The sequence below is a fragment of the Polypterus senegalus genome, chromosome 11, assembly GCF_016835505.1.
Source record: "Polypterus senegalus isolate Bchr_013 chromosome 11, ASM1683550v1, whole genome shotgun sequence".
NCBI classification, from domain to species: Eukaryota; Metazoa; Chordata; class Cladistia; order Polypteriformes; family Polypteridae; genus Polypterus; species Polypterus senegalus.
Window position 1 is genome coordinate 32,072,767 of NC_053164.1, and position 15,745 is coordinate 32,088,511.

The following is a 15,745-nucleotide window of genomic DNA, read 5'->3' on the forward strand; positions in this document are numbered from 1 at the left end:
CCTTCTTGCCTTCCTCCCTTCATCCTTTCTGCTCACGCTCCTTCCTGATATCTTCAGTCCCGGTCGTTTATAAACTTTTCAAACTCGCCGGTCCCCTCATTCCCCTGCCCGGGCTGGTCACACACTCTTATTATTTGGCACTTTACATTTCCCCTCTAATAAAGTCATACTTGTATCACCGTGTTCATCCCCATCCGTCCCGAGTTCGCCTTACCTCATTTTTAGCTGCAAAGCCCCGCCTTTCATCTGAAGTCCCATTTTCTCCTGTCCGATCTCCGTCATCCTCTGCACTTCATTACGCCACCGCATCCCATAGCTACGCACTTTTGGCCCCGCCCATCTAAGCTTTTTAGCCAGGCAGCAGAGCGCTGCTCTCCAGACTGGAGTTGTGCAGCGGCCGGGAAAGATCGTCTCATCTTTGGTTATTGGTGAGTCCCTGATCCTGTTATCATTCTGTCCGACTCAATGCAACCCGGGGTTTGGAGAATCTGCATGGGTGAATCTCTCCACTCCACTTTTTATGTATGTATGTATTTATTTATTTGCTCCGGTCAATAGTGGGTACCTTCTAAGGCGAACCGAGCTCGTACCACTTGAAGCCGTCAAATTAACAACTGCATTGCGGACGAGTGATTTTCCTTCATGGCATCATTTACTGTATTCCCAAATGTAAGTTCTTTCCGCTATCGAAAGCCAGCGCATCTTTTGACAGGTGTAAAGGAACTGACCGGATTGCATTTGCACGGTGTCATTTTGTCAGCCGCCTAATAATTGTTTGATGGGCAGAGGTGACTTATCTGAGCGTCAGCTTTTGTGCTATTCAGCAGGCCAGCATCTAAATTAATATAATTACTGCAAATTCACCGCTGAAGCACTATTACTGTGTAATAGAAATCACTGGACCACACTGTTTCTTTTAGTTCACATGAGGGCTTATTAAGTAGGTTAGCACACTCTATCTGAATGGGCAGCGGTCCGCCCGCCTTCCATTTTCTGAAATCTTGTGAGGTTTACTGTGCCAATAAGCTGAGCGGTGCAGACAGAATTTGCCTTGGGCATTCCCACGGCATCTTGAAGATTATGTTCCTCCAGCATGTCTGAGGTTTTCCCCACAGTGGCACTTGTCCAGCAAAACACCACCTGAGAAGAAAGTAAGCTTTACCAGATTAAAACAAAAAAATGCATTACTAGTCTAATGCACTAAATGCTGATGTAGATGCAGCCGTTTAACATCAATTGACTGCGGAAAATCCTTTATCTTTTATTTGACTCTTGCTGTTAGAGTGATCAATATAAAATAATTCAGCAAAGAAATGCTAGGGTGTAATTAGTTGCTGCTTTATCAGATGGATCATCCATCCAGCTTAACATAATGGCTTGCACACAGCAGGCTGCAAAATTTGAGGAGGATCAGTGCAATACAGTTTGCTGGCTGGTTTTACTGGTTTAACTTAGCTGACGATAGACAAGTGTTAATTCATCTGAGTCATCGTAGCTGATCATTCTGCTTGCCAGACTTTTGTAATGTAAGTGCTGGGACGTCGCTGTGACTGTTGAACCACATCCTTTAGTCAATTTATTAAATGTGTGAGATTCACGTAATTGACTGTAAACAAGTGTTTTTTTATTTCGTTTTGTTTGATGTAATTCATTTGGCAACAGATGATGGAGCACAAGCCGCTGGTCGTCTTATTTACAGCTTATCAAGTGGACTGGCAAAATGCTTTATAAAAGGAAAAGGCACATAAGAGTAGACCTGAAGCCCACTGGAATGGAGGTTGTTTTAGAGCCACTGGTGCTGGTCAGTTTATTAACAAGGCAAGCACACTGCGGTCAGCAGAGCTGAGTTTGGATCACCGCTGGCCTTCTTGTCTGCTGTCAAGAAGAAGTAACTGATTGATGGCACAGCAATGGTTCCGCTAGATCTTGGCAGTTGTTCTTAAGCTGTCTGAAATAAATATGATTAAATGTGTCCAGTGTAGTCGAGGCAAAATTCAAAGTCAGCTCGAATAGATGGACTGGCATGTTTTAATATACTTGTAAAAACTAACAGTCCTGTAACGTCATTTGACTGGATTGTCCGTTTCCTTGTCGAGCCACTGATTGACGAAGAACTGTTTCATTCCAAGAAGGGGGCTTTGTATATGAAGCTGGTTCTTTGAGCTTTGAAAAGTTTCTGATTATATGAATAAAACAGAAATCTTTAATGTATTAGTTGGCTACCTGGCAGGATACTGGCAGATCACGAAAATCTGAACGTAGCCTGTGTGATTGTGTGCTGTAAGAGTCACAGATCTGCTGTTGTCTGTTTATGGAGCCTGTTACAGATCTAAATAAGACGCTCTTTCTGGGACCATCACATGGGCAGTCGTTTAGGGGAACCAAAAGCGATTAACCCATGGCACCGCTTTGAAGAGCCACGTTGTGTTCGGAGTGTAGGTAGGAACAGTGATACTGTATGGATTATGAAATTGACTCTTGTCATGTAGGTGACTCAATCTATTATTTTATTTACAGTTTCACAAAAAGAAAGGCATATTTGAGTGTATCGGTTGGCACTACCTTAGGTCATGTTCTATCACCCATACATTTGCCAAACCTACTCTGAGTATTACAGAGTCACAGGAAACTGGAGCACATCCCAGTAGAAACAGGAAACAGCCCTGGACAGGATGAACTCCATTGCAGGTCACAAACCCACAAAAAAAAAAACAAATGCCAGGCCAGTTTGAAGGGTCACCAGTTAACCTAACCTGTAAGTCTTTAGCATGTGGAAGACAATCCAAATGTGGGTGGACAAGGCGAGAACGTTCAGATGGGCGGCCTTCAATTTAAACCCTGACCACTGGAGCTGTGAGACCACAGGAGTCAGCAAAATGTGTCTAAATGTACAGAAGTGAATTTTCCAGTTCAGGCAATTGGCAGTTTTTGACTGGTATGATGCAAAATGGAAACCAGTGTGATTGTTGGACAACAGCTATTGGACAGCTTATTAAGTGGACTCATATAAACTGTTCAGCAATAGGAAAGTGGGGATAGGTGACAATAACTCTGCGTCTTGACATGTCCTCGTTGTTGTGTAATTAGTCATTTGTAAAGTTTCCATTTGCTTGATGGTGGGCCCAGTTGTAGCACTAAGGAGACCAGGGGTTCCTCCTGGCTGCTCCTGGCTGCTCCTGGCTTGGAGTTTGCATGTTCTCCCTGTGCCAGTTTGGGTTTCCTATGGGTGCTCCAAATTCAAAGTAATGCCAGTTAGGTGTTCGGGGTGTGTGTGTGCTTGTGTGTTCACCCTGTGTCCAGATGATGTTCTCGCCTTGCACCCAAGGATTTCTGGGATAGGCCTCAGTGTCCCCATGACTCTACCCTGGATAAGCAGGTGTAGACAATGGATGGACAGATGTACTTGCATGCACTCCGGAAAGAGCTCAATACAAAAATAAACTGAATGGAATGACAAAGTTGATTGTTATTATCATATAGCTGACTGGTTTAAAGTTCAGTTTTAAACCGAAAGTCCCAGTAAGTTTATTAAGCAGTTCAATATTATCTTTCTTTTAGATCTGATTAGAAGTATTTGCCCGTTAAGCAGTGTTCACACTCCAGATTGAGTGTCCGCAGCTTTTTAAGTATACTGCTAACGTGTGATTCAATGGATGGCAGGGTTTGTCGGCAGCTGCTGGTCACACTCTTAAGAGGTTCGCCATTCTAGATTAGTAGACTGGACAACTGCAGCCGCAGTATTCTCACCCACCCACCCTACGGTTGTTTTTTAATCAAAATCTACTCAGAAGAACTAAACCAGACCGCCATCCATGTGATGCTCCGTGTTCGCAGCCATGGGCCCTTCCATTTACTGGAGCATCATGTAGCTCATAACTGAGGACAGATCAGGGCAAGTGAGGACACGGCAGCAAGTTGAAAGGTGTAAAGTGCAAAAGTAAAAAACGAAAGCAAGAAACGGTGTGCATAGTGCATTAACAATTTCCTCAATAAATAACTGTCTGTATAAACGGTGCCATAAAAAAACACAATAAATACATGCAATAAATAGTTAAAGCCAGGAATGAACGGTACTGTAGACACAGAATCGACTCTCTCCACAAATCCAGCCGAAGTGCTGCTCCGTCTCTCAGTCTGTGCCCTCTACTCACCCTCCACGTCTGCTCAGCAGGACTGTGATGCCAACGACGTGGCCCCTTTTCCGACTCTCTCCCTCAGCCAGCTCTGTCATTACCTGTTGGGATCCTCCTTCTTCCTGCTACTTCCTTCATTTACCGCAGGACTCTCCCAGAGCCCATGATCACCGCTGCGCCTCTCGCTCTTATCCTCCTTCTAGTCCTCTGCCGAGCATCTCAGACTTGTTCATTTTTCTGTCTTATTCTCTCCCTGCCTCTCTCTGTCACTGTGAATGAACTCAATTCTACTCTTCCTCTTGCTCTCTTTTGTCCTCCTCCTCATTCTTTTTCTTCTTCTTTCTTTCCATTACCCTAAACCCCCCCACCACTCACCTACTCAGATCTTTTTTATGTTTCTGAGTGTGGATGCTTCCTCTAATAATTCATGAGGCACTTAGGAGAAATGGCAGTGCCAATCGCCCTCACGCACGTCAATGATTAACCAGCCCATTCCTCCATTAAGCACTCCGTGGCCACACACCTCATACTGTACCCTCGCGGGCGGCATGGTGGCACAGTGGTAGCGCTGCTGCCTCGCAGTAAGGAGACCAGGGTTTGCTTCCCGGGTCCTCCCTGCGCGTAGCTTGCATGTTCTCCCAGGTCTGCGTGGGTTTCCTCCCACAGTCCAAAGACATGCAGGTTAGGTGCATTGGTGATTCTAAATTGTCCTTAGTGTGTGCTTGGTGTGTGTGTGTGTCTGCCCTGCCCGGGGATTTGTTCCTGCCTTGCGCCCAGTGCTGACTGGGATTGGCTCCAGCAGACCCCCGTAACCCTGTAGTTAGGATATAGCGGGTTGGACAATGACTGACTGACTGTACCCTCGCTGATCCATCACGGACCTGTGACACACTTTACCACAGTCCTTTTCCATGCTGGTTTTTGCCTTACAACCAATGCCATCAGGACATGATTTGACTCCCAGGACCCCTTTAAAAGCAAATTAAGAAAACGTGAGGATGAATGGACCCCCAAAAAGTGTGCCGAGGAGAACGTTCAGATTTTTTTTTTTTTTTTTATATCAAGATGGGTCAATGGCTGCTTATGTGGACAGCAAAGCCTAACTGGGCTGCTGCTCTGTCCAAACAGTCTGACTAGAAGGGTACGTCGCCACCTCAGCACGTTTCTGCCCTGCAGGTAAGAGACATGCATAAGGAAGGTTGTGGTTTAAAATGTCTGGAGCACTTTGGGAAGTTGTCTAGGAAGAAATTGTTTTAGAAAAGATCAAGGTGAAAGCAATTTCATATAATTTATTGCAGCAAGCTGGCGACCAGCCATCGTCTAGTGAATCACACGTCTAATGTGGAGTGAAACTGGTCAACTGCCCTTTTGCCGTCTATTTGTTTTTATGAGGCCTGGCACAGACTTTCTGAGAAAGATTGAAAACATCCAAAGAGCACATAAGACAACTTCCACGAGTGCTTTCATGGGTGGAAGGACTGCCATGTAAGAATTTTGACAGTACAGTTCTAAATCAAGCTTTCTAATTCCCAGACAGACAGAGCCCGTGTATATTTTTGACCGATTCTTCGGGATAGAGTTGCCAGCGTGTTGACCAGCAGGACTGCCTGTTCCAGTTGTGGTGTCTTTAGTCGTTACGGTAGACTGTTTTACTTTATGGCACCATCTCCATCTCCTGACGTGTGGCGCGGTGTCAGGCGCAGGGGAATGAAGCCCAACAGGTCTTGTTCTCCGTGCCCTTCAGAGCTAAAGTGGTGCGCTGAGAAGGAGGCACAGGATATCAGAGACTCTGTTATCTGACTCCTCAGCTCCCATTGTCTGTCGACAGTGCAATAAAAAGTCCTGCTGAGCTGGCCGGAGCAGGAATGTGGAGCTCCTAGTGTGCCGGTGTAGGGAATGAGTCAGAGCGCTTTCTCTCTGTAATCTAGCTGGTGATTTCATCAACCGCACGTTGACATTCTGCAGCTGTGAGGGATGAATGAAGCCCCTGCTGCATTCCCAACACCACTCAATAATAGTCTACAAGATCAAGAGGTCATAACCTACTTATTGTCATGGTTTCTAACAGTACAACAACCTCCATCACCCTGCCCGGCTCAAGACCCCCTAGATCCCCCCATTCCACCCCACCTGAGGCCCCGATTAACTTTGGAGGCAGGCCGGGATTTCCAAAAAAAAAAAAAAGCAAACTGCAAACACAAAGCTGTTTAATTGTGTTTATTTGTGAGTCAGCGTCACGCTCTGAGCCTAGAAGGCAAAACCGTCTGCACTGTAGTGGACCCCCCACACCCCCCCTGCATAGCCGCTGGCTGCCTCCTTAGGGCGGATGTTTCAACAATCATCACTGTAAATATTTTCAGGGTTGAACTCTGGTTCTTGGCCTTCTCGTGGGGGCCCCTGTTCTCTGAGGTCAGGGTGGACTTCTACTTGGCTCTGGAGAAGTTTGATCAAGTTTCCTTTTCCATGCCTGAAAAGACAGACGCCATGGCACGCACACTTGTTTTTAAATGGAACTCCTTTTGTTTTTCAGGGTCGACTTAAGGAATCAAACATGAAGGCATTGGTTTTCTTCTTGGCAGCTTTACTTGAGGCGTCCTGCACTTTTGGAGAAGAGGTAAGTGGAGGGGGGGGGTTACACGGCGGGCATGTTTCAGGCATGGCCCCCCTATAGGGTGCGCTCTCACTGGAGAGAAATGCAAGTGGGTATGCGTGCAGACATCTTTATGTGCGCGTCTTATGTTTCAGGCATTGCACATTCGCATGAGGAGAGGAACGCGCAAGTGGGAAGGTAAGAACCTTTCTTATTCATGATATATTATCTGCATGTCATCTTCATTTTTCTCTTCCTTTATTCTCTTCATCTCCCTTTCAACTGCATTCACTCACTGGGTTCCATTTTCACAACACAAGTCAAAAATCTATAACTGCCCACGCTGTCATCCTCGCGCTCACATCGATCACTACTTTAGCTCTTCAGTGTATCAGTCGCCATTGAGGAAAGTTCAGACTTGAGTCCAGCTATGTGGTTTATGGAGTGACTGACAACAAAACAGTGAATTGTCTGTGCTGTGCGCTGCTTGGAAAAATGCTGCCAGACTCTTCTCTTACACCACGCGAATGGTCAGTGATCAAACTAAAAGAAGTGGAGGTTCATGGCCCGGTCTGTACGTGGGTGCAAAATTAGCCCATAACCCTTTGGGGTATGTTGAGTTCAGCTTTTACAGAGTTAGGCGATGTTAGAAGCAGTGGGGTCAGTGCTGGGGTCGCTGCTCATTTTAATATATACGTAAAAGATCTGTTCAGAAATATAATCAACGCACGATAACGTGGAGTGAATACACTTGACTTGAGCATTCCTAGTTTTCATCCTCTTTCTCTGTACTTTTAGCATTCGTTTGCTCAGAGGTTGATGCGCTTGCTGCTTCCTGAGCAGCTCGTCTTTACTCCACCCTAGTGGCCCGCTTCTTCTCTTCTTCCGTCGGCATCTTTTGCGTTAAAACTGATTAAGTCAGTGTTTGTATTGCAAATAATTTGTACATTTTTGTTCATTTTTCACTTAAGCTGGCACTTAAGTGTTCAATCTGCGTAACGGCGAAGGTGGTGGGGATGAGAATGGCGGCCGTTACACATGCGCCACATGGCCGCCCTGCTGGCCGCTACCGAGAGTTGATATTACAATAAAATAAAATTAAAATAGAAATAACTTTGGAGGTCAATCATCACCCCGAAAGAGGATAGTAGACGTAAATTATGTACGTATATGTATATCAAATTTCAGGTCAATAGGTCAAACGGTTTGCGAGCGACAGGTGATTTAAAATCCTGGACAAACAAACGAACAGCCATGGTAGCGTATTATATAAGGAGATAAGATGGTTGAGTTTGCAGATGATACTAAACTTGGTGGAAGCGCAGATAATGGAGAATCATCTAAATTGTTAAAGAGGGACAGTCAGTAAATGTAAAGAATTACACGTAGGAAGTAGAAATGTTAGATTTGAATACACAAAGAGGTCTGAAACTTGGAAGCAGATGTTATGAGAAGGACCAGGGAGTCATTGTGGGCTCATCACTATCTACATCCACACCGCGTACCGAAGCGATCAAGAAGTGCAATAGGATGTTAGGGTTATAAAGCAAGAAATGTGGTGTACAAGTCATGGAAGGTTATGCCTCAGGTATAACGTACTGATGAGGCCTCACCTGGAGGACTGGGTTCAGTTGTGGTCTCCATATTACAAAAAAGAGACATAGCAGTACAAGAGGAATCCAGAGGAGAGCAAGTAGACTGACTAAGTGGTATGTGCTATGAGGAGAGATTGAAGAAGCCAAATCTTTTCAGTTTACAAAAACGGAGATGATTGAAGTGTTTAACTTGTAACACTGTGTACTCTCCAAAGAGTCTACCATTTTTTATTCTGCTTTTTCCAGTTAATAGTCAGGGATCTGCTCTGAATAAGACATCAGGCTGTCACAGGGAAAATGGAGCTTGCATTAAACTTAGAATAAGCATTTATCCTTAAGATAACTTGCTTAACTGTACAACAGATGCAGGCCCGTGTAGGCCGGTGCCCACCAACTTGGTAAATTTTAGTTGAACTCCTACATAGAATATGAAAAGCATGTATATAGATGGCACTTTAATAGCGTACGTCTACTCAACAAGGTCTACAAAATAAAATTTTATTCATCAGTTATGTTAACATAAAGTTCTCAGCTGTAACGTACTGAATATACTGGTTGTGAAGGTACAGTAGGTCCTGTTGGAGGGAAACGTAAACAAGGCAAGATAAGTGAGAGCCGTGTCTCGACAAAACAACACTTTTTAGGTTTTATCAGCGAAAGGAAATAAGCAGAACTGCCAAACCTGCCAGACTCTGATGTCGGCACTGAAAATATCTGTGATTCCCGTTAGCAAGTGGAAACGCTGCTAATAGGCCTGCTACCAGTGCTACTACTGAGTATACTGAGAAACTCCACAACCACTCGGCCGGCAAGCGTTAAAGAATTGGCTAAAGTCACAGACTTGTCTTATATATGCGAACCACCAACTCAGTCGGAAGTAAAGTTCCCAACTTCTGTTAAGGCTGGTAAGGTGTGCGGCTTTACGTTTCATTGGTGCAATGGATTTTTGGCATTTTGGTGATACTGCAGTTGAGAGCAGATTCTCTCGTAGAGTCAGATGATGGAAACGTGTGCTTCAGGCTTGCTTGAAACCTGAGCCACTTAAAATTCACTGGACAACGCTTTCTAAATAGACAGATTACAAGGAAGGCCAAAAAAACCGTAATCCATCTGTGTGCTTTTATGTAATACTACTAGTCAAAATTACAGCAGATACTCTTTGGATGTTTGTGTCTATGCGATGGGCTGATACGTGTCAGCTAAAGGTAGGCAGTCTTAGCATTTGTTAGGGGATTTACATTAGTGCTATCAAAGCTTATTCAAACGACATGCCAACTGATGAACCTGTTTATGCTGGTATGACTGGATTTCTGAAATATTTTTGAGAAGTTTTAGGTGTACCTTTTTATGAAATCCTGGTGCAGTATCAGCTTTAGATAGATGGATAGATCTTTATTGTCCTTGTCACTTTTACAAAGGAACAACGAAATTAAAGGTGCTGTCGACTCAGTGTGAGGCATAACAGTTCAAAAACAAGAATAGGAATGCCCTAAACCACCTTATCCTAACTAGAAGCTTTCAGACCTGAAATTAGGCAGGAATGGAAAGATTCTGTCATCAGACTGGACAGCCAGCACAGACTCCACTGCAGAAAACCGGGTGGGCAGCCAGTTGGCTGAGGTCTCAAGGTCTGGGACTTTGTTTTTGACTTTCTTTTTTACGATTTGTTGTCAATTGGCCGTAGATGACCAATTAATTATTGGACAGATGTTGTTGGCTTTCATTTCTGTTTAATTAGTTTCATGAGTATTTGCACAAATGTGCATTTATATGTGTATCGGTTCTGTGTTTACTAATCGGTATAAACTAGAATTGTATTTTAACTGAGAATTGTTCACAGCGCTCTGTGCCTGCACTCAGTGAAGACGGCTGTACAAAAATAAGTTGTATTGTATTGGAATGTCTTTTAATGATCTCTTAATGACTAATTGGATAGACAGTGGCGCCTGAAGTCTGTGGCACAGTTTGCATGAAACTAAAGCAGGATAGAGACTCACATGATTGATCTTAAGACTTTAAGAATTGATATTGAATCGTTTAAATGAAAAATAACAATTTATTGTCAAATTGATATTTTAACCCAACCCTTCATGAAATTGGCATATAGCACCAGTGGCATGTGGGTAAGGAGTACATACAAAGGAATGATTTATAAAGTTGGGCGTTCCTAACCTCCTGAATTTTATTAAAGGGTAGGCAAGCCAATGTAAAGGGGGAAAAAAACACTGTAACATTACATTTGTTTAAATATATAAAATCCAATGTCTGTCAGTCCGCTTTTCATGAGAGAACTACTTAACGGATTTAGATCGGGTTTTTTTCTAGAATTTGCTTGAACATTCCGGTTGATTTTGCGACTTCTCTCATTGCGCTAAGTATCATAGTTTGCTTGCAGAAGCAATATGTTCACACTAATCTGAGACTGAGGCTGCAGGCCGAGGAGAGGGGGAAGCGTGCCATCAGGAGTAGGGAGCTGGGCAGGGCCCTCCTCACTCACGTGTCGGCTTCTGTTCGAGTCAGTCTACTTCTCATGATGTGTTGGGGCATACCTTGCCTCCGCTTAGCTAGCGAACGAGAGAACTACCTAACGGATTCAGATCGGGTTTTTTTCTATAATGTGCTTGAACATTACGGTTGATTTTGTGACTTCCCTCATCGCTGTTTCCTGAAGAGGCATTAGCTCTCTTGGAAATGTATTCTTTTAATATTGTAAAATGTAGTATTACAATCGCGCTAAGAATCTTAGTTCACTTGCAGCAGTGATATATTCGCACTAATCTGAGACAGAGGCTGCGGGCCGAGGGAAGCGTGACATCAGGAGTAGGGACCCCGGGCAGGGCCTTCCTCACTTACGTGTCAGCCTCTGTTCGAGTCTCTCTACCTCTCGTCACGTGTTGGAGCGTCGTATCTTGCCACCGCTTAGATTGCGATACCTGTTTGTTTATTGATTTTTAAAGTTCGTCCTGTTTCACTACTATGTGGGTAGACAGCTAGTATTAAATAATCGCCCAACAACGAGATTATCTCTATTTATCAGTGTTACGGAAAACATTAATTAAAGGGAAAGTTAATACATAGAAGTTATATGGAACAGTGAACCGTGACCTAAAAGCGAAAACTCTTCATTACTATTAACATCTACAGTTAAAGTAGCGAAGGAACAACAAAAAAAATAAAGGCAGCCTAACCTCTTCAAGCCCTTGTTAATGTGTGCAATAATAAGGTTTAGTCTCCAATACCTAATTAAAGTAACATCTTTATATAATATATGGGCCCTTACTCCAGTATAACCAAGCCTTTTCATTTTTAGGGATGCCTCGTTTTTAATTGCAATCATTTTTTCAAAAGAAGCACAGAGGTCTGTTTCTTCCAAGACATCAGAATATTTGAAGACAGTAGATGATTTCCAATGTCGAGCTATAATCAGTCTTGCTGCAAATAAAAGTGTGACAGTTTGGTCAATAGTTATCTATCCCTAATCCAAGCAAAGCCAACTAGGAAGTTCATTTAATATTCCTTTTTAAAGAGTCAGAGAGAAATTTGTGAACTGGCAGGCAATAATGATAAATGGATTTACAGGACCACCACAAATGTATAAGAGTACCATTTTTGCCACACCGCCTCCAACATGAAGGAGAACAGCTTGACTCGGCTTTAGCTAATTTCACAGGAGTGAGACGCCATCTATATATTATCTTCAAGCTCATGCTAAAGTGTAGACCCTCCTGGGTTTCAGACTGAGAATGTTTTGTTATCCGCCACATCTCTACGGTCCACGGGTGCCTCTACAGGTCAAACTTCACACCATGTAATGTCTTCTCTCTTACAAAAATTACCTGCTTAGGTGCCCGGCGAACATATCGTCAAGTCATTCTTAGTTTGGTATAATCAGTGGAAGTAAAGAAATCCCGAGCTCGTCGTTAATACTGTTTTATGAAATAGCATGACGTTCTCCAACCTGCTTAATCCAATTGACGGTCATGGACTGGTGGGGGGCAGAGCCTCTTCTGGTAATACCGAGTGGAAGACAGAAACTCCCCGCACTCCATTGCAAGGCCCACTCATGCTGTCACTCTGACTCTCACATCGTAATTTAGACCGACATATTGTGGGACGTGAGAGGAAACCAGAGAGCCCTGAGGAAGAGGAGACTGAGCGCACTCAAATGTTGGCCACTCTTGTCAGGAGGAACTGGTCTGTCTGGGTTTTATTGCCGTTCGGCCGTTCGGCCTCTGCTTTTAGGTACAAATCCCAGAACCTGTGTGTGTACACTTCATTAAATGTTTCCCATTTAGGGCTGTTGTTCATTATTGAGCATGTAGAATACTCCAGGCCTGTTTGTTTGGAACAGGGCTCTATAAAAACAAATTGATCTGGATTTGTAAGTCAACTTACATTCATGCTTTTAGAGTGTGAGAGGAAGCCTGATTCCCAAAAGAAACTCGCATGAACGCAGCCTGAACATGGAAGTGCCAGCATCCTAACTAGGGATCAGCACACTCCTCCAAAATAACACATCCATTCAAATTCACACTTCTATATGCATAGGAATACTAAAATAAGGAGTGATGAAGTAGCATCCCATCTGGGGTGTGTGTCCATCCCAGCGACCAATTCCGAAATTCAGTACTGCAGAAAACTGTTTCAGAAAACAAGACAACTCTGTGCTGTTCACCCCGTCTTTTTACGTTCCCTCCAGTCACAGCTACTTTGTTAAACCTTTCAGCAGCAGACCACCAATGCCCCCTCCTCTCTTCTTCAAGGCACAAAGGGCTTCTTTTGTTCTCTCTTCTTCTTGCCTGCTCTTATCTTAGATCTGTGCTGACAAGCCCTGCTTTCTGTCCCTACGTCCAGAGCGCTGTTTGGACACAGTCACATCCCAGAAATACCAGCAAGGAGATACATGGCTGCGATGGCAGGATCAACGTGTGCAATATTGTCGCTGTATGTATGGCCTGACCAGATGCCACTCGGTGCCAGTCACTGGTAAGTCCTGCTTTTGCATCTTGCGTCAGCCTTTCCTGTGGATTTGTATCTTCATGCTGTGTACCTCGGTCTCTCTGGCAAGCGTGATCTGTTTATGTCTGAGGGCGTCTTGTGTGGTGCAGATCATCTTCTGCTCTAAATATGAGCCCATAACTTGAATTCTGTACCTCATTTAATCCAATTCAGAGTAGAGGGGAGTCAAAGCATATAATGGCAGCACTGGGCCCAAGGGAGGAAACAGTGCCAGATGGTGGAAAAGAAGCTGTGCTGGGTGGGGTACCTGAGTCCACACCATCATTTTGCCACACTGAAGCCCATGTCACTTTAGAGGACTTCTCCAGCGATTTTCGGTTGTAGACTTAAATTATATCAGAGCAGTCGAGTAATGTGGCCTGCCCAGCAACTCACTCCAGCCAGTCTGCGACTTGCTCCCATAAAACCAAACACATCTGACTTTGTCTTTAGCCGTAGTGGTGGGCTCTGTGTGCATGAGAGCTGACAACCCATGGACGCTCATCCAGAAGTACGTTGCACAGATGAGGGATAAGGGACACGTGGACCTCACATATGGAAGGGAAGCTCGTCTAACTGGTGCCTCTTGTTTTCTTTATGTTCCCATTCTGTTATGGTACATAAGACAAGTTAGACGAGGTGTGCATGGCATAACATTGAAGTGCGGTCAGCGATTAGGTTAACTGATGTGAATGTTGGGCATCTCACTTTTTTATATTTTGTGGAGTTGAAAATGGAGCAAAAAGAGGTTGTGGGGGCTCAAAAGCTTTCATACACAATGGATTACAATTCAAGTGATGTGAAAATGGCATCGACTGATGTGTGTCAGTGGTGGAGTTACTCCGCTTTCTTAAACATAACTTTTTACTTTCTCATATGCAAAGTATAGGAAAAGTATTGGAATCATCCAAAAATTCCATTTCGAGATTTTGATGAATCTCGATGTTTTAGACCTCCCTGAGCTGAAAATACCATTCTTAGAATTATGTCTGTGTGTGTGTGTGTGTGTTGTAAGCCACTAAGGGGCGTACCATTACCAACACCACACCAATATATAGTCCATGCCCTGCCGTGCCGCCAGTCCATCCGCCTCCACTCCTTCCTCCCGACTCTGGCGGCTCCTCTTATTCAGGTGTTCCAGGTGGCTCATCAGTATTACCTGGAATCACTCCCAGGTGCGCTGGAGGTCCGCTATAGGGCTCTACAGCTCCCCCTGGCGGCAGGCCCGTCGCGACAAGGCAGGCAAACCAAGCAATTGCCTGGGGCCCCAAGACAACGACTGGTTAAGAATAAAATGCAGCGACAAACTGTGTGAGCGCCCCATTGATAGTGAATGCAGTAAAGTGCAATGACACTGTTATCGGGATCCCCCCTCAAGGGGGCCCCCCTCGCTGACAGCAGCCAGCCAACCACGCGATCTCTGCTGCCGGCAAAATACAAAACTTCCTCGGCAGTCATGAAGCGGAATTATGCTTCAGGAAGCCAAAAAAGAAAGAAGAGAAAGGAAGAGGAGGATAAGAAAAAACAAGACAGTGGTAAGTGATAAATTACACACATAAAATAGCGCTACTTGTCTTGTACAAATGGTACAATTTTGCAGCAGGTAGGCAAGCTGAAATATGTATAGTATGGCTATGCTGTGATTCCTTTGCGTGCGTGCGTGCGTGCGTGCGGGGGGCCTCCATGTCCATTTTGCTTGGGGCCCCCAAATTCCTTCAAACGGCCCTGCCTGGCGGCCCCCACAGAAACCAACAGGGCTTCACCAAACTCCAGTTCCCGACATGCCCCGCCCAGGAGGGCTGCCCTCTAGTGTCCCAGGGGAGGTGTGGCCTCATCAATGCCCTCTCCCTGGTCCTTTCACCCTGCTGGCGTCCATCACAGTGTGTAAACACGATAACCTGAGTACGCTTTCACTAGGTTAGGTTAACCACATTTCGCATGCAAGTATCAGGTACAAAACGTAGATTTCTGTAAACTTTTGAGTTATTTCCGCTAACTGGAAGTGGTACTCTACCCTTTATTCAGCCAGCTGCAGAGTCCGATTTATTCAACTTTACTTTTATAATAATTGTTCAATATATAATTAATTTGATTTGTTTTTGATGGTTCATTATTGTACATAATATAAAAATATAATCATTGTCTTGTGGTTTACTCCTCAAATATCCATCCCCATATCCAAGTATACGAGAAAGTCGAAGGGAGACCACTCCAGATTTTTTTGAAAGTATACCCAACAGAGTAGCATCCAATAATTAGCAAATAAAAAATATCCATTAATAGAAAAAGACCAATACTTGCACAAAATCAGTGTTAATATCACCCTATCAAAGTAGAAGAGGAACTGAAATAAGTTCCTCATGTAGCTTTTAATATTACCGTAAATTAAACACAGTCATTTGTTCAAATGATACAAATAAGAACTTGGA

General features: G+C 44.1%; 1 protein-coding gene across 1 annotated transcript; it reads left to right on the forward strand.

Moving 5' to 3' along the window:
• Positions 1-372: 372 nt before the first annotated feature.
• On the forward strand, positions 373-13,495 carry LOC120538536 (tissue-type plasminogen activator-like). The gene is made up of 5 exons (XM_039767932.1): positions 373-428; positions 6,664-6,747; positions 6,879-6,921; positions 13,173-13,304; positions 13,491-13,495. The coding sequence occupies exons 2-5, from the start codon at positions 6,685-6,687 to the stop codon at positions 13,493-13,495; spliced, it is 243 nt and encodes an 80-aa protein (XP_039623866.1). The 5' UTR covers positions 373-428; positions 6,664-6,684.
• The last annotated feature ends 2,250 nt before the right edge of the window (positions 13,496-15,745 follow it).

Bases quoted from the DNA above. Each gene is read 5' to 3' on its own strand.
- LOC120538536 (XM_039767932.1), top strand. From the start codon at position 6,685: ATGAAGGCATTGGTTTTCTTCTTGGCAGCTTTACTTGAGGCGTCCTGC. The intron at 6,748-6,878 runs GTAAGTGGAGGG...CTTATGTTTCAG, and splicing joins CCTGCACTTTTGGAGAAGAG to GCATTGCACATTCGCATGAG. The intron at 6,922-13,172 runs GTAAGAACCTTT...CCCTACGTCCAG, and splicing joins AGGAACGCGCAAGTGGGAAG to AGCGCTGTTTGGACACAGTC.